This window comes from Pistacia vera, unplaced genomic scaffold (genome assembly GCF_008641045.1).
Source record: "Pistacia vera cultivar Batoury unplaced genomic scaffold, PisVer_v2 Contig298, whole genome shotgun sequence".
Lineage (NCBI taxonomy): Eukaryota > Viridiplantae > Streptophyta > Magnoliopsida > Sapindales > Anacardiaceae > Pistacia > Pistacia vera.
Window position 1 is genome coordinate 683,566 of NW_022196110.1, and position 23,914 is coordinate 707,479.

A 23,914-nucleotide genomic window follows, 5' to 3' on the forward strand; every position below is an offset into this window, starting at 1 on the left:
TGAGGTAGCAAAAAATGAATGGAAGAGTGAAACAAAAAGTCAAACTTATTAAATTTACTATTCCATTTATTTTTTGTCACATTACTTTGTATGAAGATCTTTGTAAAATTTTTTTATAAGTGTAATATATATTTTTTTTAAATAATATAAAATCCAAGAAGTGTAGTATTACTTTTTTTTAAATAATATAAAATCCTTCTGGCGTATAAACCGATCCAAATAAAAGTCGGATCCATCCACCCATCCATCCAAAATGAGTCCAATTAGTCCCGAATAATATGATATTCTTGGTCAAACTCGAAGCCCATTAATCTTTTTCAAAGCCCAATTAGGCTTTGTCTTTTATGGATAACATAAATCAATTTAATCAAACCTCTCATTGGCATCGTCAATGAGACAAAGTTAAATAAAAGTACACTTGGAAAGGGATACCCTCTCTCTCTCTTCCCAATATCAATAAAATAAAAATAAAAAATTAAATACAAAAAATAATGGTCATGAAAACAACAAACAGAGCCCAACAATCCCAACGCGCCCTTCCCCCACATGTACAACACGCTCCAACCACCTTATCCTTGCGCGCGGGTCCCAGATATAGTCAATCCATCTGAACGCGCGAAATCAAGCGCGTGGAAAAGCGCAGGAATCAACTGGTTGTTTGTTTGCGTTTTGCCCTAATCGCATGCGAGCAAGAACTCTCTCTCTTATCGTGAAGAACAACAACCACCATCACAAGTCATGGCTTTGTTTGATAAATAAAAATCCATTATATATCAACCATGTCCCTCCCTTCGATTTCTCCCTCAACTCGGATCCTCACTCGTCGCTTGACTCGGTTTTTGCAAACGTAGAATAGAAGTTTCTTCTCTTTCTTTCTTTCTTCCTTTCGACTCACTGACTCGACTCGCTGACTCGGTGAGTTCAACCTCTCCGCTTGTGGTTATCCCCTCAGATCTGTTTATTGCTTGTTTGATGATCGAGCGTGTTTCGTTTTTGTTCGATTTCATTGCGATTTTGTTTAGATGTTAATAATTTGTTTATTTTCTGATTATTTTTGAAATAATTGAAGATTAGATATGGAGCCAATGGATATTGTTGGCAAGTCAAAAGAAGATGCGTCGCTTCCAAAAGGTTAGTTTTTTAATTTTTTTAATTTTATTTTATTTTGGTTAATTTCGATAATTTCGTGCTTTTTCTTAATTTTTTTTTAATTGAAGGTATTTTGTGGGTAATTTTAATTCCTTCATGTGCAAAACAAGGATAAATTAATTTAAGTTGCTTTAGAATTGAAGTAATACAGTTGTTTGTTTGTGGAAACTTTTAGTTGTGAGCTTACAATCATATAATAACTCAAGTGAAGAATGAAAACTTATCATTAGTTCAATTGAGCCATGTTCGATGGAGTTTGCTTAGGTTGCAAGACATGTTTGTTGTGAGTAATTTTCAAAGAAAATTGGAATTGGAAGGTAGTGTTTTGAGCTATGCGTACAAGTCTAAAAAACGAAAAGGAGTTTCTAATCGTACAGTACTTTGCAAGCAGAGAGGGAGATGGGGCAATGACAGGAGATAAAATGAGAGGTTGTGGTGATGACTTCTTCACTTGAAAAGACGTTGGGGAAGTTTTTTTTTTTTAATGAGGAATTATGTTTTTATTTGGTTGCTTTAAAAGGAAAAGGGGGAAAAATGGAGACTCTTTTGAGGTGCAAAGGTACTAACTAAGTGGGGTTGAGGGCTGGAAAATCTGAAGTCTTGTATCAATTAAGGCTCATGAGAGGGACAGGGTGTTGGGATTAGTCAATTTGTCATGAAGATTTTAGCTGGATTGTTTTGGAGGATTGGTGGCGGTAAGAAAGAAAGGGCCTATCAAGGAAGCTCTGAGGAAAACTGGGCTTGAATCTTCATGATTTAGGAGAGTAAGATGGAGATCATTGAAATGAGGATATAGGCTGTTGGCAATATCCGAGATTCTAAGTGAGTGGGAATTTTACCCTTTTTAGGTGTAAATCAAGATGCTTGGTAGTGTTTCTGAATGTTCAGACTGTATAAGTGTTTGAATTTGTGACCTAAGATTTAACTTGATGTTCTGAGCTTATGTCCATAAACAGACTTAAATTGTTGGTACTGACTTTAAGATGTGAAACTAATGTTGATGCCCTTGCTTGTGAAGTTGCATGTATTTGAACACTTCTAACAATACTTATGTCCACCACCCTAATGGGACCTCGTGTCTCCTCCAGATACATGTGCTTAAAGAATAGCCATGAACAGGGCCAACTAAATAAAGTGGGACCTCAGGACCCATCTAACTCGAATACATGATGATGTATGCCAAAGAACTCACTCGTGGATGGTATTTATTCTTTTGTACTAATATATATATAACCTTGGGCAATTTTTTTTCAACACTAATATTTTATTACTTGACACAATCTATTTAATTGCTACTAAAATATGAATTTTGACAAAAAGCTGTACGTGGATCATATAGAGTTTTTGTATAGAAATGATTTTTTTTCTAAGAATATATGGTTTGTGATACTTTTTATGGTTCCTTATGGTCATGTATGTCCATTGTCTACAGCTCATCTCTTCCTCTTTAATGTCTCAAGCTCATAATACGTTTTCTATCTTTTTTATAGCTGCCTTGCTCATGTTTTTTACATGTACAAAAAATTCTGACGCTGCCTCTCATTTTCATATTAAACAGTTGTGAAAGTTTCTTAGTTGTGTACTTGCTCTTGTACTCGAATGGTTCTTTAATTGGGAGAAGCAATCTCTCTTTTATATCAGTATTGATTGCTACCTGTAGAAGCTTTGGACAATAGTTGGTTGTATGCTGGGTATGTATCGGCCTCAGGCTTTTGTTGTGGTTGCTTGTGAGACAGTTTAATTCTTCTTGACAATGAGGTGTAGTAGTTGTTAGGACTGTACCCTAGCTGACCTATCCATTTACTTATGTAGGTATTTGGTGCAATCACCTGTCTGAGAAACAACTGGTGCAATGTCCAGTCCTAGTTGTCCTAAACTAATACCCTGGCTATCTAATAGACACACTGCTTGACTTCCTCTTTGATTTCTTTGTACTGACTTGGTTTACATTTATGGTAATTAAGTTGGGTTTTCACCATTTGTAATCAATGAATTCAATAGATACTGACATAACTTGTAAGGTATAGCTTGTATGCTTCAATCTCTAAGTTCATTGTATCAATCATCTGTAAGAAACGAGACATACATATACAGTCACACAGTTTAAAGAAAAAGATACACCTCTTATGTTATGTTGCAAGTCTATACTAGCTCTTGATTATTATCAAAGTCTGACCCTTTGGTGTCTACTGGGTATTTTTATTCATGTTGCTAACAATAATTTTTCTTTTCAGCAACAATGACAAAAATTATAAAGGAGATGTTACCCCCAGATGTTCGTGTGGCAAGAGATGCTCAAGATCTTTTGATTGAGTGTTGTGTAGGTGAGATAACTGCAGGGTTTTGTAGCTTTTATTTATCAAGTGTCATAATATTATATATATGATAATATATATATATACCAAGACAATAAGCTCGTATGAGAGAAAATGATGGCCTTTGTGCTTGAATGTTTAAGTGATCTAATAAATGAATTAGTTTTGGTAGTTAACCTGGCTCCACATTTCATACTGCAGAACCCCTAATGTATCTAGCTTATCTAGTACTTTGTATGGTTGCTTTGAACTGATTAGCTTGAAAGTTTCTGGTTCTTTATGATGTCTATATACATACATTTCTGTTTTTGACATTTTTTAAATATATTTCTTTGCAAAACATTTTGCATTCATTTTGTACTGTTCCCTATCACCGACTTTTTCAACTCTTGATTACTTAATGGTTGTCTAAACATTATCATGGATGTTCAAACCTATGTTTTCTTCGAACGAGAAGTTTCATTTCCTTACTTTTTGCAGAGTTTATTAATCTCGTTTCCTCTGAGTCCAATGAAGTTTGTAGCAAAGAGGATAAGCGAACAATTGCGCCTGAGCATGTACTGAAGGCTTTAGAGGTATTTATTTATTTTTCCCCAACATACTATTTCATGTCTAAATTTGGTTTTTTTTATCCTTGTCATTTGGATATTTGCTTTTCTTTATTTTATCAATCTTCCATCATTAATTATTGCAATAAGATTTTCTGCATCCCATGGAGGTATACCTATATGTCAAGTCTTAAGCTTCTGTTTGTTTGGATTTAATTGTCTGGCTCATGCTTATTACCTCTGATGCTGTTATGCAGATAATATATGATAACTTAGAATAATCCTCTTTTTTATTTGTTTATTTAGTGAGTAAAGAATAATGTATCTTTTAATGCTTCAGTCCTCGAAAGTTTAATAAATGGATAATGGGTCAGTATTTTTCTGTGTCTGAGCAATAAAATAGTTATTATCTGATCTTCTAATTGTGTTTGGTCTTAACAGCATTAAGAAGAGCCCTTTTTTTAAAAAAAAAATTAATGCTGTTATCTTTCTTTCATTTAGTTCTCATATTAAGTTTAAATCTGGAGCCAGAGCTCAAATTATGACGAGATCATAACTTTCCTTTAAGCCTATTTGATTGTTGCAGTAGAGCCTACTTTCACTCTTAAGCAAAAGCACAAGGATATGTCAAGCTATTAGTCAAAATTGAGGCAGTTTTTTCAAATACAGCTAATAGCTCCGTTGCGGACACAACAGTAGTTATTTGACTCTTTCCTGCTCATTATTAGTTAAACAGTCTTCACATGATGCCTTCAAAACTATCTTGCTGGAGGTTTGATCCTAACAAGCCAAGCTCACATGATATATGATTAGTTGGCAATGTGCACTGCCCTTGTTTACTTCCATACAGCTGATTTGCCCTCTGATTTTGTAATGATGCATAAATGTTATGATTTGCATGATTTATAAGTGGAAGTAATAATGTTATTTATACATGTGGTATATTAGGTTCTCGGATTTGGTGAATACATAGAAGAGGTCTACGCTGCTTATGAACAACACAAGATTGAGACTATGGTAATTGTCTACCTTTTTTGGTGCTCCTTGTGTGTGTCTGAATTTAAGAATATTTACATTGAAAAACTGGGGCATTTTTTTTCAAATACTTGAAACCTTGTCAGGCAACTGTGTCCGTTGGTTTAACCTCACTTTATTTTCCTCCCAATACTGTACTACATAAAAACACATTTTGTTCTTTTTCTGACACCAAAAGAAGAAAAAGAAAAATGCAATAATTTAAATTCCTCTGCTAAATGATTTTTTGACACTGCTAGATTATCACATTTTTCTTAAAGCCTTTTCCTTTTGTTTTTATTTTCATGCCTTTTGTGGTACCACTTACTTACTTGTATTGGGCAACTGAATTGTTGATTCAGAAATAGGTGGAATTATGTGGGTTCACTTTTTTGAACACAGCACGAAGTATATACTCTAATGTTTTTGGAACTGCCTTCCAGCAGGACTCTTTGAAAGGTGGCAAATGGAGCAATGGAGCAGAGATGACCGAGGAAGAAGCCGCGGCTGAGCAGCAGAGGATGTTTGCCGAGGCGCGTGCAAGAATGAATGGTGGAGCCACTGCCCCTCCCAAACAGCCAGACCTTAACCCAAGTTTAGAGAGCTAACTATAGGACTTTAATTTTCTTCAACCATAGGCAAGCAATCCTTGACTCTTCCATTTGTGCTTTTAGTCTCTTATATTATGTAAACGAAAAAAAAGAAGAAAAAAAAAGCCTCTGTGAGTGCAGTGGCCTATGTGGATATGCACTTCAGTTTGTACTTTATGGATGGATCATGTCTATAACTTAATGTAATTAGTGAGAGTTTGTCCAATTTCTGTCACTTCAACTACATATTTAACTTGATTATTAGCCATATTCAGTCTTGTATCAATTAAGGCTCATGAGAGGGACAGGGTGTTGGGATTAGTCAATTTGTCATGAAGATTTTAGCTGGATTGTTTTGGAGGATTGGTGGCGGTAAGAAAGAAAGGGCCTATCAAGGAAGCTCTGAGGAAAACTGGGCTTGAATCCTCATGATTTAGGAGAGTAAGATGGCAATCATTGAAATGAGGATATAGGCTGTTGGCAATATCCGAGATTCTAAGTGAGTGGGAATTTTACCCTTTTTAGGTGTAAATCAAGATCCTTGGTAGTGTTTCTGAATGTTCAGACTGTATAAGTGTTTGAATTTGTGACCTCAGATTTAACTTGATGTTCTAGAAACTATGATGTTCTGAGCTTATGTCCATAAACAGACTTAAATTGTTGGTACTGACTTTAAGATGTGAAACTAATGTTGATGCCCTTGCTTGTGAAGTTGCATGTATTTGAACACTTCTAACAATACTTATGTCCACCACCCTAATGGGACCTCGTGTCTCCTCCAGATACATGTGCTTAAAGAATATCCATGAACAGGGCCAACTAAATAAAGTGGGACCTCAGGACCCATCTAACTCGAATACATGATGATGTATGCCAAAGAACTCACTCGTGGATGGTATTTATTCTTTTGTACTAATATATATATAACCTTGGGCAATTTTTTTTCAACACTAATATTTTATTACTTGACACAATCTATTTAATTGCTACTAAAATATGAATTTTGACAAAAAGCTGTACGTGGATCATATAGAGTTTTTGTATAGAAATGATTTTTTTTCTAAGAATATATGGTTTGTGATACTTTTTATGGTTCCTTATGGTCATGTATGTCCATTGTCTACAGCTCATCTCTTCCTCTTTAATGTCTCAAGCTCATAATACGTTTTCTATCTTTTTTATAGCTGCCTTGCTCATGTTTTTTACATGTACAAAAAATTCTGACGCTGCCTCTCATTTTCATATTAAACAGTTGTGAAAGTTTCTTAGTTGTGTACTTGCTCTTGTACTCGAATGGTTCTTTAATTGGGAGAAGCAATCTCTCTTTTATATCAGTATTGATTGCTACCTGTAGAAGCTTTGGACAATAGTTGGTTGTATGCTGGGTATGTATCGGCCTCAGGCTTTTGTTGTGGTTGCTTGTGAGACAGTTTAATTCTTCTTGACAATGAGGTGTAGTAGTTGTTAGGACTGTACCCTAGCTGACCTATCCATTTACTTATGTAGGTATTTGGTGCAATCACCTGTCTGAGAAACAACTGGTGCAATGTCCAGTCCTAGTTGTCCTAAACTAATACCCTGGCTATCTAATAGACACACTGCTTGACTTCCTCTTTGATTTCTTTGTACTGACTTGGTTTACATTTATGGTAATTAAGTTGGGTTTTCACCATTTGTAATCAATGAATTCAATAGATACTGACATAACTTGTAAGGTATAGCTTGTATGCTTCAATCTCTAAGTTCATTGTATCAATCATCTGTAAGAAACGAGACATACATATACAGTCACACAGTTTAAAGAAAAAGATACACCTCTTATGTTATGTTGCAAGTCTATACTAGCTCTTGATTATTATCAAAGTCTGACCCTTTGGTGTCTACTGGGTATTTTTATTCATGTTGCTAACAATAATTTTTCTTTTCAGCAACAATGACAAAAATTATAAAGGAGATGTTACCCCCAGATGTTCGTGTGGCAAGAGATGCTCAAGATCTTTTGATTGAGTGTTGTGTAGGTGAGATAACTGCAGGGTTTTGTAGCTTTTATTTATCAAGTGTCATAATATTATATATATGATAATATATATATATACCAAGACAATAAGCTCGTATGAGAGAAAATGATGGCCTTTGTGCTTGAATGTTTAAGTGATCTAATAAATGAATTAGTTTTGGTAGTTAACCTGGCTCCACATTTCATACTGCAGAACCCCTAATGTATCTAGCTTATCTAGTACTTTGTATGGTTGCTTTGAACTGATTAGCTTGAAAGTTTCTGGTTCTTTATGATGTCTATATACATACATTTCTGTTTTTGACATTTTTTAAATATATTTCTTTGCAAAACATTTTGCATTCATTTTGTACTGTTCCCTATCACCGACTTTTTCAACTCTTGATTACTTAATGGTTGTCTAAACATTATCATGGATGTTCAAACCTATGTTTTCTTCGAACGAGAAGTTTCATTTCCTTACTTTTTGCAGAGTTTATTAATCTCGTTTCCTCTGAGTCCAATGAAGTTTGTAGCAAAGAGGATAAGCGAACAATTGCGCCTGAGCATGTACTGAAGGCTTTAGAGGTATTTATTTATTTTTCCCCAACATACTATTTCATGTCTAAATTTGGTTTTTTTTATCCTTGTCATTTGGATATTTGCTTTTCTTTATTTTATCAATCTTCCATCATTAATTATTGCAATAAGATTTTCTGCATCCCATGGAGGTATACCTATATGTCAAGTCTTAAGCTTCTGTTTGTTTGGATTTAATTGTCTGGCTCATGCTTATTACCTCTGATGCTGTTATGCAGATAATATATGATAACTTAGAATAATCCTCTTTTTTATTTGTTTATTTAGTGAGTAAAGAATAATGTATCTTTTAATGCTTCAGTCCTCGAAAGTTTAATAAATGGATAATGGGTCAGTATTTTTCTGTGTCTGAGCAATAAAATAGTTATTATCTGATCTTCTAATTGTGTTTGGTCTTAACAGCATTAAGAAGAGCCCTTTTTTTAAAAAAAAAATTAATGCTGTTATCTTTCTTTCATTTAGTTCTCATATTAAGTTTAAATCTGGAGCCAGAGCTCAAATTATGACGAGATCATAACTTTCCTTTAAGCCTATTTGATTGTTGCAGTAGAGCCTACTTTCACTCTTAAGCAAAAGCACAAGGATATGTCAAGCTATTAGTCAAAATTGAGGCAGTTTTTTCAAATACAGCTAATAGCTCCGTTGCGGACACAACAGTAGTTATTTGACTCTTTCCTGCTCATTATTAGTTAAACAGTCTTCACATGATGCCTTCAAAACTATCTTGCTGGAGGTTTGATCCTAACAAGCCAAGCTCACATGATATATGATTAGTTGGCAATGTGCACTGCCCTTGTTTACTTCCATACAGCTGATTTGCCCTCTGATTTTGTAATGATGCATAAATGTTATGATTTGCATGATTTATAAGTGGAAGTAATAATGTTATTTATACATGTGGTATATTAGGTTCTCGGATTTGGTGAATACATAGAAGAGGTCTACGCTGCTTATGAACAACACAAGATTGAGACTATGGTAATTGTCTACCTTTTTTGGTGCTCCTTGTGTGTGTCTGAATTTAAGAATATTTACATTGAAAAACTGGGGCATTTTTTTTCAAATACTTGAAACCTTGTCAGGCAACTGTGTCCGTTGGTTTAACCTCACTTTATTTTCCTCCCAATACTGTACTACATAAAAACACATTTTGTTCTTTTTCTGACACCAAAAGAAGAAAAAGAAAAATGCAATAATTTAAATTCCTCTGCTAAATGATTTTTTGACACTGCTAGATTATCACATTTTTCTTAAAGCCTTTTCCTTTTGTTTTTATTTTCATGCCTTTTGTGGTACCACTTACTTACTTGTATTGGGCAACTGAATTGTTGATTCAGAAATAGGTGGAATTATGTGGGTTCACTTTTTTGAACACAGCACGAAGTATATACTCTAATGTTTTTGGAACTGCCTTCCAGCAGGACTCTTTGAAAGGTGGCAAATGGAGCAATGGAGCAGAGATGACCGAGGAAGAAGCCGCGGCTGAGCAGCAGAGGATGTTTGCCGAGGCGCGTGCAAGAATGAATGGTGGAGCCACTGCCCCTCCCAAACAGCCAGACCTTAACCCAAGTTTAGAGAGCTAACTATAGGACTTTAATTTTCTTCAACCATAGGCAAGCAATCCTTGACTCTTCCATTTGTGCTTTTAGTCTCTTATATTATGTAAACGAAAAAAAAGAAGAAAAAAAAAGCCTCTGTGAGTGCAGTGGCCTATGTGGATATGCACTTCAGTTTGTACTTTATGGATGGATCATGTCTATAACTTAATGTAATTAGTGAGAGTTTGTCCAATTTCTGTCACTTCAACTACATATTTAACTTGATTATTAGCCATATTCTATTTCTGGGATGACGAGAGATTGAAGCCATTTGATGCAAAAGCAGAATGTATTTTCTTACTAATGCTAATGATTTTTGGTAAAATAAGGTACTTACTGATGTGGCAACCGCACTTTGAAAGGTTGATTTAGCAACTTAGGATTGAAGTCACTCGGCATACAAAATTTGTGGGGTGGGACCATTTGTGACGGTCCATATTGAAATTGATTTAAAAAAAAGGAGAATTTTGAAAGGTCCCACAGACAATGAGGTGTCAGCTCGCAGGTAGCTAATATGTAGACGAATCAGGCAACATTTATAGTAGAGAAGGAGATTGATCATTGATGAGAGTGTTGATTGAAGAGCTCCTTTGAACAAAACAACAATTGGTACAGTAAAGGTTTATACAAATAATATGACATGGTGACTGTGATTTTGAGCACGCTGAATGTGAATAGAAATGGGTTTTGGTTTGTGTGGTTTGAGGCTGCAGTAGCAATGCTTTTTTAACTCTTTTTAGAATTCAGGTCAAAAGAGTCGGTCAAGCAAAATGCTAATGCAAATCCCTCTCTCTCTCTCTCTCTCTCTCTACCCCACAAAGAAAGTGAAATAACACACACATTGTCCCCTTAGATTCCTTTCTTTTCCATTTGAAACACACCCTCTCTCTTTCTCTGTCTTTGTCTCTCCCTCTCTTACTTCCCAAATCAGTTGGTGGGTCAGTCTATGTTTCTTTTGTCAGGATTCTCTGCCACTATAACAAAGGACTAGAAACAAAGAATTTAATGGTAAAAGCCCCACAAATAGATAAAAGAGAAACAAACTTCAACCTCTCTCTCCCTCACTCTTCCTCTTCTAATAACTCTTCCCAATTCCCACTCACTTAAGCTTTATGAAACCAAACATGGCTAGACCCTCTCACGATTTCTCCTCCAAGAGACACTTTCATTGGACCAAAAAAGTTGGAAGTGATCATGAAGATGATGATGCTCCTCCAAACTTTAAGTCCTCTGAAGAAGAGAAAAAAGAAAATACTAAGACTCACCATTCTGCAGCTTCCATTCCCACTCCAAAGAAGAAACTTCCGGCTGTTGCAGTTGCTAGGCTTAGAACTGTCCTTGCTGCATTTGGTAAGAACCGATCAGGCCTCCCTCATGGCCTCGGCCCCCGGGTTGTGGGAACCCTTTTTGGCTCCCGGCGAGGCCATGTACATTTTGCATTCCAAAAGGATCCCAATTCTCCACCTGCCTTTCTTGTTGAACTTGCCACACCAATTAGTGGGTTGGTCAGGGAGATGGCTTCAGGGCTGGTTAGAATTGCACTAGAGTGTGATAAAGAGAAGGAAGAGGAGAAGAAAGCTGTGAGATTGCTGGAAGAGCCCATGTGGAGGACTTATTGTAACGGGAAAAAATGTGGCTTTGCAACAAGGAAGGAATATGGGGATAAGGAAAAGAGGATATTGAAAGCTGTAGAGCCAATTTCAATGGGTGCAGGAGTTTTGCCAGGGAGTAACGGAGATGAAACTGGAGCTGGAAATGATGGTGAACTCATGTACATGAGGGCTAAGTTTGAGAGAATTGTTGGATCAAGAGATTCAGAGGCTTTCTATATGATGAATCCTGATAGCAATGGAACTCCTGAACTTAGTATCTATTTACTTAGAATCTAATTTCGTGGAGGTTCAAGTTCAAGTTCAAGTTGAAGGTCCAAGCAACTCAATTTCCATTTTGTGCTTTTTTTTTCTGATCTTTGAGAAGGGGTAAACTGGTGATACAAGTTAAGCTACTAAGAGAGCTCTTCATCCATGAAAATGGAGGTCTAGCTTCCTGCAAATTTTCTGTATTTTTTTTTTTTTTTTTTTTTTTTTTTTTTTGAGAAAATGGGAAGTGGGGACTATTGTACTATGTTAGATTTAGGTGGAGGGGGGCAATACTTATAACATTATGGTTAGGTGGGGGGGTTCATGAAGGTGTGTATATGCATAGCTTTTTATTTTATTATTTGGTTTAATTAAGTTTAGAGCCATTGAGCCTTGTGCAAATCATGATTAGTCTCTTCATTTTGGTGTTATTTTTCGTTTTGCGGCAAGTGCCCAACCCAAGTTATTATAACATAAAAGTATTTGGTAGTATCAATACCTAACTCATTACATATAAACTGGTATGAATGAACAATACAGTGTACTTATGTAGCCAAAAAGTTAAAAAAAAAAAAAAAAAGAAAAAAAAAAGTGTTAATTATATAAAAATGTGTAGTATTTGGAATTGGATTTACTTTAGTAATTTTTATGTGGGCAAAAAAAATGATTGATGCAAATGATCTGTGGTTTTTGTGGGTTCTGCAAATGATTGTTCATGATTTTTATCATAGGAGTCTCTCAATGATAAGTCCAAATTTCTTTAGGGTCTTTAGTTTTCCCTGTTGAATTTGGATCCCTTTTCTTGGCCTATTTGGGTATTTTCTTCATATAAAGTTTCAACATTTGGTCTAAAAGAACAAGATGTTCCAATCATTGCTTTTGGTGCATAATTCTGTGTGGATTGATTGATCCCAAGATAAATTTATTAAAGCCCCTAATCATAGAAGTCATCAAAAGCAATATATATATACAAAATTAAATGTATTTATTTATTTATTTGTATATCCAAAATCCTGACAGCAGAATTGGGCTTTTTCCCACTTGTTGACTGCTTTTTCATTCTCTCTTCTGGGTTTCAAAAACACACTCAACTGTTTCATTCTCCTTTCTTTTTTCTAGTTACCACTCAAAGTACATCCCACAAACTGTAAAAAATCAATGTCTCTGTTCCTAAATGACATCTTTAACCTTTGGAAAAGTTTACATTCATATTCTTTACATGGGTATTTTTGTAATTTTGGTATAAAGGTAGTTGTTGTTACCATGCCCGTATGTAGCCCCTTTTTTCATACCCTAATTTGAAGAAATCTTAAACTCTGAATAGGGAGGAAGCTTCTTTATAGAAAATTGAACCCTGAATCTCTATATTAGAATCTAAACCATTAATTTAAGCTCAAAGTTATAAATTTTTAATGTATAAATCAAAGGTCATGATCAGTAGTTAGTTTCACATGCAAAATCAGAATTAATAACTAGCATCTAATTTTGTTGTCACATAGTAAAAGCGTCCATACGATTTAAACTTAGAGCCAGTTTGGTTAGAATTATCTAACCATCAAAAGAGTTGATAAACACTTTTAAAGTTATCAGAGTTGTTTTTTTATAATCAGGATGTCCGAATCAGTTTGCGCACACCTAAAATTCATTGAACACTCCACAAACCTAATGAGTCAGATAAGTCATAAATATGATAGATAACTTCTTTGTAGGACTCGAATATAAAACCTTTATATAACTCATCCAAATGATTAAAGTCTTGTCGTCTAACCACAAATTAATGGTTTGTTTATAGGATTTTCTAACTTCTTCTATGAGAGCTTATTTAAACTATTGAAATTCCAAAAATATTCTTGTATAAGCTAAACTTGTATATAAACTCTAATGGAGGCTTAAAAGGATGTAAAATTGGGTAAGAAGAAGAAGAAAAAGGGAAAGGGAAAAGGAAAGGGAAGGTAAAATGATGTGGAATACAGCTGGGATAGAAACAAATCCGTTAAGATGATCAAGGGCACAGAACTCGAGGCAATTGCTTTGATCATCATCTATTCATCATTCTTGAAAAGATTCAAAAGCTAAGGGAGGCCATGCTTTTATTTATTTTAAGCCACTCTATGTGCAGCAATACCCTCTACTCAAAGCCCTCTAAAGCTGACCTCCATTCCCCATTTTACACCTCTTTAAAGTCTCTATACTTGCCCTACTTGTTTCCATACTTTTCTGCTATTTCTCCTCTCTCTTTTGGACCATTTTTTGCGCTTTTTTTTTTTTTTTTTTAATAACACTAAAGCTCTGTATTAGCTTTTCTACCCTCCCCCCCACTGTTACTATTGCAGCTTCTTGTATAAGAACATATCCCTTTTTTCTTTTTTCTTTCTTGAGTTAATTCAAAATTTTCGAGAATCGGTAACGATGTCGAAATGACCCAATAGTTACTTTTTATAGGGATAATCTTGCCGTTTTCAAGAAGCTATAATGTTATTGAGTCATTTTCGATAACTTTAGCGGAAATCTAGTGAAATCACTTTTAGTATTCGCGTTTTTTTGTAAAAATATATACTTTAAATGATAATAGATGAAGGGGTTAGACTTATTTCGATGAAAAGTAACATGCCATTTATAATGCTAGAGCAACTAAGCAAAACCAAACTTCCCCTAGACATTAATAGGGGCGACCACTGAAATTCTTACCCGATCGACAATTCCAAGACTTCGAAGGACTAATTGAGGTATACATAAACTGGTCTGAACACTCCAGTGATAAAACATATTTAATGGTTAATCATTTTGTTTTTGTTTTGCAAAAACATATTATTGTGTTGCAAGTTTCAAAATGAGTGGAATGGATTTTAACTGTTTAGATAAAGATTATTATTATTATTATTATTATTATTATAATCTGAGCAGTTGATAAAATGATTTAATGGAGGGATAAAAGATATGAGTATTATATAGAAAAGGATAATGATGCAACCATACCTGAGGGCCTTGCATTTGCTTGAAATTCATCATCAAACATTATTATTAATTATAATCATTCATCCCCATTAACATTATCCCATCCCAAGTATGCCTATGTGTTAGAGAAACTTATTCACATAATTTGATTTGCTTTTAGATAGCTTGAAGATTAAACAAAACACAACCCCACTTCAAGCCCAAAAACTCCAGAGAATTGCCCAAACCAAGGGGGTCCAATGGCAGAGACAAAATTCTAACTTTCTACATTGAGTTGGAGCCCATATTGAGTGCGCTTTTGTATTGTATTTTAGTATTTTTTTTAAATCTCTTCAGACGATCATTCGCTGCTGCATGGTGAGCGATCTGTTTTGGAAGATAATCTTTCTGCCATAGAGCTCGATGATTTATTGAGCTTGTTATGGATGCTGATTTTCTTGATGAATCTGATAATAATTTTTATGATTCCTTGGCTGGCGGAGGCCTATGAATCTGAGAATAACTCGGCAGGTAAATCAGCAACTGACGAGTTGGAGATGATAAAGATTGAAGATGATTCAAGAGGACCATGTTCAATATGTTTGGAAGAGCTACGTACATTTTTACTTGGCTGAACAAGAGTAACTTTTGTCAAATATGCAGATTCGAGCTGCAAATATATAAAGAAATAGCCCTCTAATTTTGAGCTTAGATCTTTTTCATTTGTGATGAACAAGAACAGTTTATGAAGTTGGTGATATTAATGGTTAATTTTCTTTTTACTAACGTTACTGATTTCTGAATCAAATCCCAGCAATAATTGTACCTTATTCAGAGAATATCTCCACAATTATACCAGCAATAATTGTACCTTACTCACAAATCACTGCACTATTTTGCTTTTCTTAGTCACTGACGATTGAAAGTTGCAAAGCCATTCCTTCAACATGACAATGAATGATATCAAATTCTAATATCAGAAAATAAATACAAAAATATTCAACAAATATTCATGGTTTCCTGGTTTCTAGTTTAACACATACAACAAGTACAGGGACACCATCCACCGAGCACTGTCATTCTTCTTTCTTCCGTTTTGAACTGCCATCTCGAGCTGAAAGAATGTCTCAGGAAGAATATATTTGGATGGCCAACATTGTCTTCTCAGCTTTTAATCAGCTGTCTGCTGCTTCTTCCACTCCTTGATTACACTACTACTTTAAAGGGTCAGGTTTTTGACGAGCAAAACCGGGCTGAATGATGAAATCAACAATGTGTAGTCCAAAATGAACACAAACCAGAAACATGAGGAGGCAAATTGTATTAGTTACAGAAGAAATATTTTATATGTACAAAAACTAAAGATGTCACTCATTAGAGACCTCCAGCCATTCCCTATTAGAGCTGACAACATTTTCCAAATTATAGAGGGGTGGTTAAAGAATCACTGTACCTGAAGCAGCATTGAGGGAGCTGGAGCAGGTTCGGAAGTTACATGACTTCTGGTTTTTCTTCCGTTTAATGTAGTAACCGATGGGCTGTTTGATGTTGTTATGTCCCAAAAGCTTCGTTTTTTAGCTGTTGGGACTGGTGAACGAAATCGATGACTAGGGCTCTTCAACTCCCCTGTGCTTGGTTCCTTAGGCCGCAAGCTAGCCCTTGTTACTGCCCCTGTCCTCTTTGCCACTTCTGTTCCCCTTCTTTCTAATGGTTTTTCACTCTTTCGTAAAAGCTCACGAATGAGATCATCCTTATGCTTTATCTGCAAAGCATGATCTTTCTTCATTCTCTCAATTTCTGCTTCTAATGCCTTCACATTCAGCTGAAGCTCTCTAGCCGCTTCCTGTGCTCCTTTCCCCTTGAATTCTGGTGTAAAACAATTACCATTTAAGAAAGATGATCTGGGTTTTCTTTTTTCATTTGGTTGGGCTGTAGATGGAGGAGTTAAGAGAGAGGAGACAGAAGAAGGGGTTGGAGAAGTATTTGCAACTAAGGATTGTGCTTGGAGGGTCAGTAGCTTTTGTTGCTGGCGTGCCATTTGAACTCGCAATTCCCGATTCTCCTTTTGCAATTCAAGTAATAGCTTGGCTTGATCAGTTTCGGATTCAGGTACTTGATGTAGTTCTTCATTTGCTTCAGTTGCCTGCAATTGTAGTTGATAGGGTGGTACATATCATTAGATAAAAGAATATGAAGTAAATTGTGAGGAAGATGATATGCAATGCATGTTGAAATGAAAGATCGATATGAGCATTTGCTGGTAATAAGAAGTCTAATGTTAACATGTCTTATTAACTTGAAAAATTATGAGAGAATCCAGTCACAGTGATTACAATAAAAAGTGAAGAATGGAAAGGTTAAGGGGATGAACCTTGGTTCGGATTTCCTTGGCTCGATCAGCCCAATGCAGGGTGTTTTGAGTTTCACCGAATGAGAGATTGCATGGACTAATGTTAGCAATCATTGCAGTGTTACAAGCTCCCCCTAATGAATCCTTGAGGAGTTGAGTAAGCTTCGAATTCCGATATGGGATGTGTTTCTTACCCTCCACAAGGGCATTGATGCAGCTGCTCAGTGCAAGGAGTGACCGATTTATGTTGGCACCCTCAATTGATCTGACTGTTCTCTGATCAGTTGCAAGGGCTCTTTCTGACCCAGCAAGATCGATCAGTGAAAGCTTTCCAACTCTATTGACAATGTTCATAGAAGCATCTTTAACTCTGTATTCAACTACAACCTAAATGGAAGATAACACAACATTTTTAAGAAAAGGAAACAAGTATCTACAACATTGTAAGTTTAAATACCAAAGAGAACACAAATTCCATCGGTACCTGCAGAATGGCGTGGGAGCGTGAAGAGGTCTCATTGGCACGTGTTGGTTCAGTAGTTCGGTTTTGGTTTCCACGCTGAAGCAATGCCATTACCTGCACAGTCAAAATGAAAAGGTTTTATTTCCCCCGTTCAAGCAATTCTTTAACCTGTGGTTTGAATAAGATATATAAAACATAAAAACGTTACCTCATCTGTAGAGTAAGCTCTGTACTGTGTAAGGCCTGCTGCTACAATTCCCTAAAATGCATTAGAACCAAATTTCTATCAGATATTACTCAGACAATTTAAAGTCTAAAATGAGAGGATGAAGATTGAAAAGGGACTAAAATTTTTTTTTTAGATAAAGATCTGGCTTAACTAATTTGTTGCAAGAACAAAAATATTTGTGAACTTTCAAGCATAAAACATAACAGACCTGTTTATCTTCTCTAAGGACCAGAGGTCTTCCAGGTGAAAGCAAATCCCTGACAGTTTCATTGTAGACCTCGAGATAGGAGAGGTGAACTAAATGGTTTCCATCACAACTCCTCTGTCTAATCTTGGTGAATAGATCCTTAATTGCTAAAACCATCACTCCTGGATTCTCCACAGTACCTAGCATTGTATATGTTTTTCCAGCTCCTGTGGCACCATAGCAGAAAACTGATCCATTCCTTCCCTGGAGAACTGCTTCGACAAGCTCTGCGGTTCTGAAAATTAAGAAGGAATCTGTTACATTTTCTCTCATGACCAAGGATGGAATATCAACAACTTGTTGAGAAAACAAAAAACTCCACATGGTGGTAAAGTTATGAAAAGTTTCAGGTAAAATTAGCAACTGATTTTTCCAATGGAATTTCTGATCCTTCTGCTTAGTAGCTAAGAAAAAATTAGACATGGCATGAACTATTAAACCAAGATTTTCCATTAAGCTGAGACTAAAAAACTATTTGGCAAGGTAATTTGGAGTATCTATAACTAAAACAAAATAAAAGAAATTCATTACATAAGCAGAGCCAATTTTCAAGCAGCATTAGCAGCTGGTTTTATAAGCAAGTTCTATTCTTCCCATTGTGAACAGTCTAATGATATGGTAAAGAGTAGGAGCAAAGTGAAATGGAAGTCTGAAGATTGTCAAAAGAAAATTCAACTCATCAATAATGTTTTGGGGATAAAATTTTAAAGTGTCTTTTCCTAAATTTCTTAGCTTCCATAGAGGTAAACAATAATGGCATAAAAAAACTCAGCAGAAGATCAACCCGATTTTCAAATAAACATATAATTGTTGTTCAACAGAGAATCAAAGCTCTAGTTTTGACACACTCACGTGGTGGAATAGACTTCTTGTTGAGAAGTCGAATCCGAAAATGAAGCATCGAAAGTAAAATGGCGTCCACGAAGCCTCTTAAGCCGAAGATAATCATTCTCATTAGCAAACTCAGTCAAATAAACCTCCTTCTTATTCACAATCCTCACACAACACCGAGACCCCGCTTCCTTCTCTTTCTTAGACATCGGCCTAAGCCTCACAAACACAAGAATTCGACTCCCACAATTAACAACTCTCTCTGCAACACCCTCCATTTTAGCCCCATTTACTTCTTTAGTCTCTCGCTGTGGCAATGAGCCGCCCATTGATAACTTCCTCGCCACTGTTGTTGTCACATTGGCCTTTCTTGGGAACCCAAGAATGCGATCAGGCCCCATCACGAGATTCTCCTTAACATCATCCAACGGCGGTTGAGGCAACACGAAGGTTCTTGTAATTGTAGAACTTGGCGGCTTGGCGGTGTTCTCTTTCATGACATTGTGCAAAAAGCTTGAATCTTTCGATTCTTTTTGTTCTTTTTTACACGAACCAAGGAGCTCAACGCTTGGATGTGTTGTTGCAATTCGCTTCTCTTCAGGTTTCGGAGACTGATTTCTGAGAGCTGCCGAAGCTTTCTTTTGTTGCTCGTACAAAAGAGTCAAAGCTCTCATTTTCTCTTTCAACCCGTGATGTGGGTTTCTTAGATAAAGATTCGTTTGTGTTGTTTCTTCTTGTTCCGACCTTGATCGGCTTCTGGTTCTATGCTCTCCGTTTGAGTCATTCTGTTCGTGGTTCACGAATTGAGACCGAGTTGACACAGGCATTGTAGTATTTTGATTATTTTCTATTTATTTTCTCACCATCCAAACATACCCAGATGAAATTTCCTCTAACCCAGTTGGAAAAATAGCTCAAAACGCAAGAAAGTTCAAAAAAATTTCCAGGGAAATAAAAGAAATTTCAAGTCGTGGTGCAAGTGAAGAAGAAGCTGAAACGAGGAAAAATCAAGATCGTGAGAGATTTGAAAGCAATCCTGGCCGTTGATCTGATACGTGAATAAACAGTAGGAAGTAAGCCGGGAATGTGATTTTGAAGTAATTTACTAATTACACTCCGATTTTTGCTTCTTGAATTACTAACGAAGCAGAAGACGGGCGAAAAGCACTTTTGAGTTTTGAAAAGCGAGTGGGAAGAAGCAAATTGTGGAGGGCTATAAGGGTCTTTTGGTTTTTGAAAACAAAATTTAAAAATGTTGTGTGTAACGGTCATATTGTTGTCAGGTACTCAATTGAGAACAAAGAGAGGTAGGTCCATTTGGGAATTTCAAAGATAGATCCTTTTTTTCAAAGGAAGAAATATATTTTGTTATTAAATTATTATTTAACATTTAAAATGGTAAGCAATAAATGGCATATATTATTTTTAATTCTTAAAATATGCTTTTAACATGATCCAATATAATTTACAACAAAAACAATCTACATACACATATTCATATCTTTGTCATTTATGAGAAAATAAATATGAATTGAATAATGGTTTTCATTATCTAGCGGTTCATATTGTATCATGGATTTTAAAGTTCAACTAAACGAACGGTTAAGATGAAGGCTTTGTTTATAGTAATTACTTAATTAATTATGACGATTGAATGATGACAAACATTAGTTTATATATATCAAAATATAAATTTGTCTCAAAGAAGAAGAAAAAAATTTTTATAGTTGTAGATTCCAAGTCAAAACACATAATTATTTATTGTTGTTGTTTCTCGGTGGGATATCAACCCACATGCTTCAAATTAATTAATAAATCAAATATCAAGTTTTTTTTTTTTTGGAATTATTTCTATTTATAGGATTTTCACAAAGATAGTATTTTCATAAATAATTTTTTTTTTTTGAATTTTATATTATTATTTTTTCAGTATTGCTTTCGTATCACTAACCACCCCTTAAACAAATAGTTTAAGGTAACTCTATCTAACTTCAGTTTACAAATTAAGGTTAAAATCGTCTTTTTATCAAATTCTAAATATAAAACTATATTGAAAAAACAAATGATCAAGTAACATAATTACAAAACAAAAGTAAAAAAAATTATAGACAATTAGCTTGAAAGGGTGTTAGAGATGAGTTTATATTATTATTTGTTTTTATGATCAAGGGAGTGCTAGACCAACTTACCACCAGCTAATTCTCAAATCTGAAACATGAGTCGGATAGAGTTCTATTGTCAACCCTATTAACAACGATAAATTGACTTAAATCAAGACTAAGTCTTTATCGAACCATTCAACCACTAAGGTTAATTGATAAGTTATTTAGAATCTAGGGCCGTATTGTTTGATAATATGAATAACACTCACATTACAACAAAAAAATTATTTTTAGAGCAAGTTTGGGTGTATATAATTTTATTTACATTACCATCATAAGGTTTAATATTTGAGTAGTATATCTATATCTAATTAATAATTAATTGCCTTAAAAGGGAGGTCAATAAAATATTAGAACCAAATTATGAGCACTCATGCATGCCTTGAATTGGAGTGAAGAATTTCATGGTTGTTGAATTTTTGAACAAATATTATACGCACTATTTCATCATAAGACTACCTAATTTATTAATCCACCATTAATCTAACCTAAATATTATTGTATCATAAGTTTACTTAATTTGGAATATTATACCACTATTATATTAAACTCACTATTATTAATTGTCATCAATGGGAGTTATAGATCAGATTAAAACTTATGTTTACTTGAGTGTAATTAAGTAGACATATTGAGATGGTCAATTTTTGATCATGACCTATGACTGCCAAATTGGAAGCAACATAATTCATTTACATGTTATAATTACACAACTTAGAATTTTTTTTTTTTTTTTTTGGTGAAAGCCTCTGGCCTCCCATACCCAAAAAATGATAAGACTAATATTAATCGGGGTTAGGTAAGTATCATGACCACAATGTGCTTCCGTGCGTTCAAACTGTGACTTGCAGATAAAGTTTGTCACACTTAGAGTCAATTACAATTGACCAAACTTGGAATTATTTTCCATAACACATAAATGTTTAGATTTTAGGCCCATTAGCCCTTGTAATGGGCTTTTCTCCCTTTTGATTGATATTTTTATGCAATAAATTTTCAAATTTTAATTTAAAGGTTAACAACAATTAAAAATACTATATGAGGTGGAATTGTAATGTACCAAATTTCCTGAATCCAAGAACAGAGAATATATATATAGACAGTTTCTTGAAATTAAATCAAATCATACCAAAATATCTGTTATTGTCAAACAAACAGCAGAATATAAAAAAACAATATTGTTAGTTATTCGTCTTGGTCTTCATTAAAAAGCAGATAAATAAATTGAGAAAATTATGAATTTATGATGAATATAATTACTTACATAAGAAGTTAATTTAAAATAAAAGAAATAAATTATAAAATCTAAAGCAATTCAAACCTACAAGTGGACAACACCTATTCTTGTTCACCATTTAACAATACAACCATTATAAAATATGGCAACAAGGCATGCTCGTAGCTTCAGAACCCGAAGAAAGCTCATCTAAACATATTGAACATGGTCCCTTCGAATCATCTTCAATCTTAACCTCTCCAACTTCTCAATTGACGATTTACTGCAGCAACAATGGCAGTTCTGTATCTTCTGATTCCGAGTCATCGTCCATATTAATAACTCTCAAAATGCACAACCAGACGGAAACCTATAATTCTCATATTTTCTTTCGTGGCCATCTCACCAGCAATACTCATAATTCGTACAATAGTCAAAGGATCACAACTATGCCCATTAAGTCATAAATTTTTTCTTGAAAATATAATACAAGTAGTATTCCTTGCTTTTGCATCATTAATCATGTCAAGCTCAAAAGCTCGGTCGGCATGTTCATCAACAGTCGAGCTCTATTTGAAAATTTTCTAGTGAAAATCCATCTGAATAAATACGTGAAGAGAAACATGAGCTTTAAAAGAAAGAGAAGACGACACTAGTCCGTGATCCATCTTCAGGTTTGATGGTGTCCGCGGCCAAACATAACAGGAGTGTCGAGGTTGCGCTTGAGCTTGCCATCTTTTATCAAACTAAACAAGGTATTAGAGGATAAAATGAATTAGATTGTTTAAGTTCGGAGATAAGTTAATTTAATAGGATGCCTAAGGGGGAGGGGATTCATAAGAGATGGGGGATAAAGAAAATGAATCCTGATATATTCATAATATCAAAATAATCCTTAATTATAATATAATTTTCTTTAATTTGTTCTTGATGTTGACGTATGTATACCAGGACTTCTGGTTTTATATGATGATAGAGCAGTTCTTGATGTAGTAGGCTTGAACGAAAATAAACTTGTTTTAATAAAAATAGAAGGTGGTGTGTCTTGATTCATCTCGGTTTTAATGCCTTCTGACGATACTAAAATCAATAGGTGTTCAATGGACTCCAGGATTAATTGAGGCAAGATGGTCTGAAACTCATTACAAAAAAAAAAAGATTACTCATGAGATAAGAGTTGCTTCATCATTCTTGCATATTCTTGGATCAAAAGGATGAAGAAGGTATAACTAATTAAGAGAGTTAATTTCATAGATAATAATTAATATGGTGTTGTTTTGATAGGAATCATAGGGAAGGAGAATTAGGTTTTAGTTGGCAAAATATTACAAAGACAAAGAACCCTAATAGGATTATCTTATTTGATTTGATTTTAAAGACTTCTGAACTAATACATAATTAAACAACGCATAATTGGTGGGATATATCAAATTTCTTTAAGAAAAAAAATTTAAATTACTTGAATTAAAAAAACGGTAGGATTTTTCTTTTACTCTCTTTTCATTAACTTCAAATCGTGTTCTATAAATTAATCTCTTTTTATTAAATAAATAAATCCAAACCCCTCAAGTTGTGAATATATAAATAATTATTGAATTATCGTTAAAATTAAAACTAATCATTAATTCCAACAATTGTCTCAAAAACTAAAATATAACCACAAATATCTGAAAGTAAAAACAGAAAAAAAAAAAAAAAAGAAGGAACACCGAAACAGGATTTATTAACTAAGCCTAATAAAAACTGAACCTAAAAGACATAACGAGCAGCATAACATTGATTGGAGAGACATGAAGGCCTCTGAACTGAGCCA

At 34.6% G+C, this 23,914-nt stretch overlaps 4 protein-coding genes across 7 annotated transcripts; 3 read left to right on the forward strand and 1 right to left on the reverse strand.

Moving 5' to 3' along the window:
* The first annotated feature begins 667 nt into the window (after positions 1–667).
* LOC116135274 (protein Dr1 homolog) lies at positions 668–5,851 on the forward strand. Of its 3 annotated transcripts, none has more exons than XM_031420977.1 (6): positions 668–915; positions 1,070–1,131; positions 3,384–3,473; positions 3,945–4,039; positions 4,961–5,029; positions 5,470–5,851. In XM_031420977.1, exons 2-6 carry the CDS (start codon positions 1,077–1,079, stop codon positions 5,632–5,634), a joined length of 474 nt encoding a protein of 157 aa, XP_031276837.1. In that variant the 5' UTR covers positions 668–915; positions 1,070–1,076; the 3' UTR covers positions 5,635–5,851. The 3 variants fall into 3 exon arrangements, with proteins under 3 accessions (XP_031276837.1, XP_031276838.1, XP_031276839.1); XM_031420978.1 differs by having other exon boundaries at positions 669–915; positions 1,075–1,131; XM_031420979.1 differs by having other exon boundaries at positions 670–915; positions 5,473–5,851.
* Positions 5,852–7,521: 1,670 nt separating this feature from the next.
* On the forward strand, positions 7,522–10,012 carry LOC116135276 (protein Dr1 homolog). Of its 2 annotated transcripts, none has more exons than XM_031420980.1 (4): positions 7,522–7,634; positions 8,106–8,200; positions 9,122–9,190; positions 9,631–10,012. In XM_031420980.1, the coding sequence occupies exons 1-4, from the start codon at positions 7,550–7,552 to the stop codon at positions 9,793–9,795; spliced, it is 414 nt and encodes a 137-aa protein (XP_031276840.1). In that variant the 5' UTR covers positions 7,522–7,549; the 3' UTR covers positions 9,796–10,012. The 2 variants fall into 2 exon arrangements, with proteins under 2 accessions (XP_031276840.1, XP_031276841.1); XM_031420981.1 differs by having other exon boundaries at positions 9,634–10,012.
* Positions 10,013–10,610: 598 nt separating this feature from the next.
* LOC116135273 (protein MIZU-KUSSEI 1) lies at positions 10,611–11,916 on the forward strand. Its single transcript, XM_031420976.1, has one exon. It carries the CDS (start codon positions 10,923–10,925, stop codon positions 11,697–11,699), a length of 777 nt encoding a protein of 258 aa, XP_031276836.1. The 5' UTR covers positions 10,611–10,922; the 3' UTR covers positions 11,700–11,916.
* A 3,736-nt stretch (positions 11,917–15,652) lies between these two features.
* LOC116135338 (kinesin-like protein KIN-8A) lies at positions 15,653–19,754 on the reverse strand. The gene is made up of 7 exons (XM_031421036.1): positions 18,745–19,754; positions 17,854–18,127; positions 17,625–17,675; positions 17,438–17,530; positions 16,975–17,340; positions 16,057–16,746; positions 15,653–15,856 (listed from the first exon to the last, which is right to left on the reverse strand). Exons 1-7 carry the CDS (start codon positions 19,548–19,550, stop codon positions 15,818–15,820), a joined length of 2,319 nt encoding a protein of 772 aa, XP_031276896.1. The 5' UTR covers positions 19,551–19,754; the 3' UTR covers positions 15,653–15,817.
* Positions 19,755–23,914: the final 4,160 nt, after the last annotated feature.

Excerpts from the sequence above, each read along its gene's own strand:
- LOC116135274 (XM_031420977.1), top strand. The coding sequence starts at position 1,077 with ATGGAGCCAATGGATATTGTTGGCAAGTCAAAAGAAGATGCGTCGCTT. Across the intron at positions 3,474-3,944 it reads TTTGATTGAGTGTTGTGTAG|AGTTTATTAATCTCGTTTCC; the intron begins GTGAGATAACTG and ends TACTTTTTGCAG. Across the intron at positions 4,040-4,960 it reads ATGTACTGAAGGCTTTAGAG|GTTCTCGGATTTGGTGAATA; the intron begins GTATTTATTTAT and ends GTGGTATATTAG.
- LOC116135276 (XM_031420980.1), top strand. The coding sequence starts at position 7,550 with ATGACAAAAATTATAAAGGAGATGTTACCCCCAGATGTTCGTGTGGCA. Across the intron at positions 7,635-8,105 it reads TTTGATTGAGTGTTGTGTAG|AGTTTATTAATCTCGTTTCC; the intron begins GTGAGATAACTG and ends TACTTTTTGCAG. Across the intron at positions 8,201-9,121 it reads ATGTACTGAAGGCTTTAGAG|GTTCTCGGATTTGGTGAATA; the intron begins GTATTTATTTAT and ends GTGGTATATTAG.
- LOC116135273 (XM_031420976.1), top strand. The coding sequence starts at position 10,923 with ATGAAACCAAACATGGCTAGACCCTCTCACGATTTCTCCTCCAAGAGA.
- LOC116135338 (XM_031421036.1), bottom strand. The coding sequence starts at position 19,550 with ATGCCTGTGTCAACTCGGTCTCAATTCGTGAACCACGAACAGAATGAC. Across the intron at positions 17,676-17,853 it reads TCCTTAGAGAAGATAAACAG|GGAATTGTAGCAGCAGGCCT; the intron begins GTCTGTTATGTT and ends AATGCATTTTAG. Across the intron at positions 17,341-17,437 it reads GCTCCCACGCCATTCTGCAG|GTTGTAGTTGAATACAGAGT; the intron begins GTACCGATGGAA and ends TCTTCCATTTAG.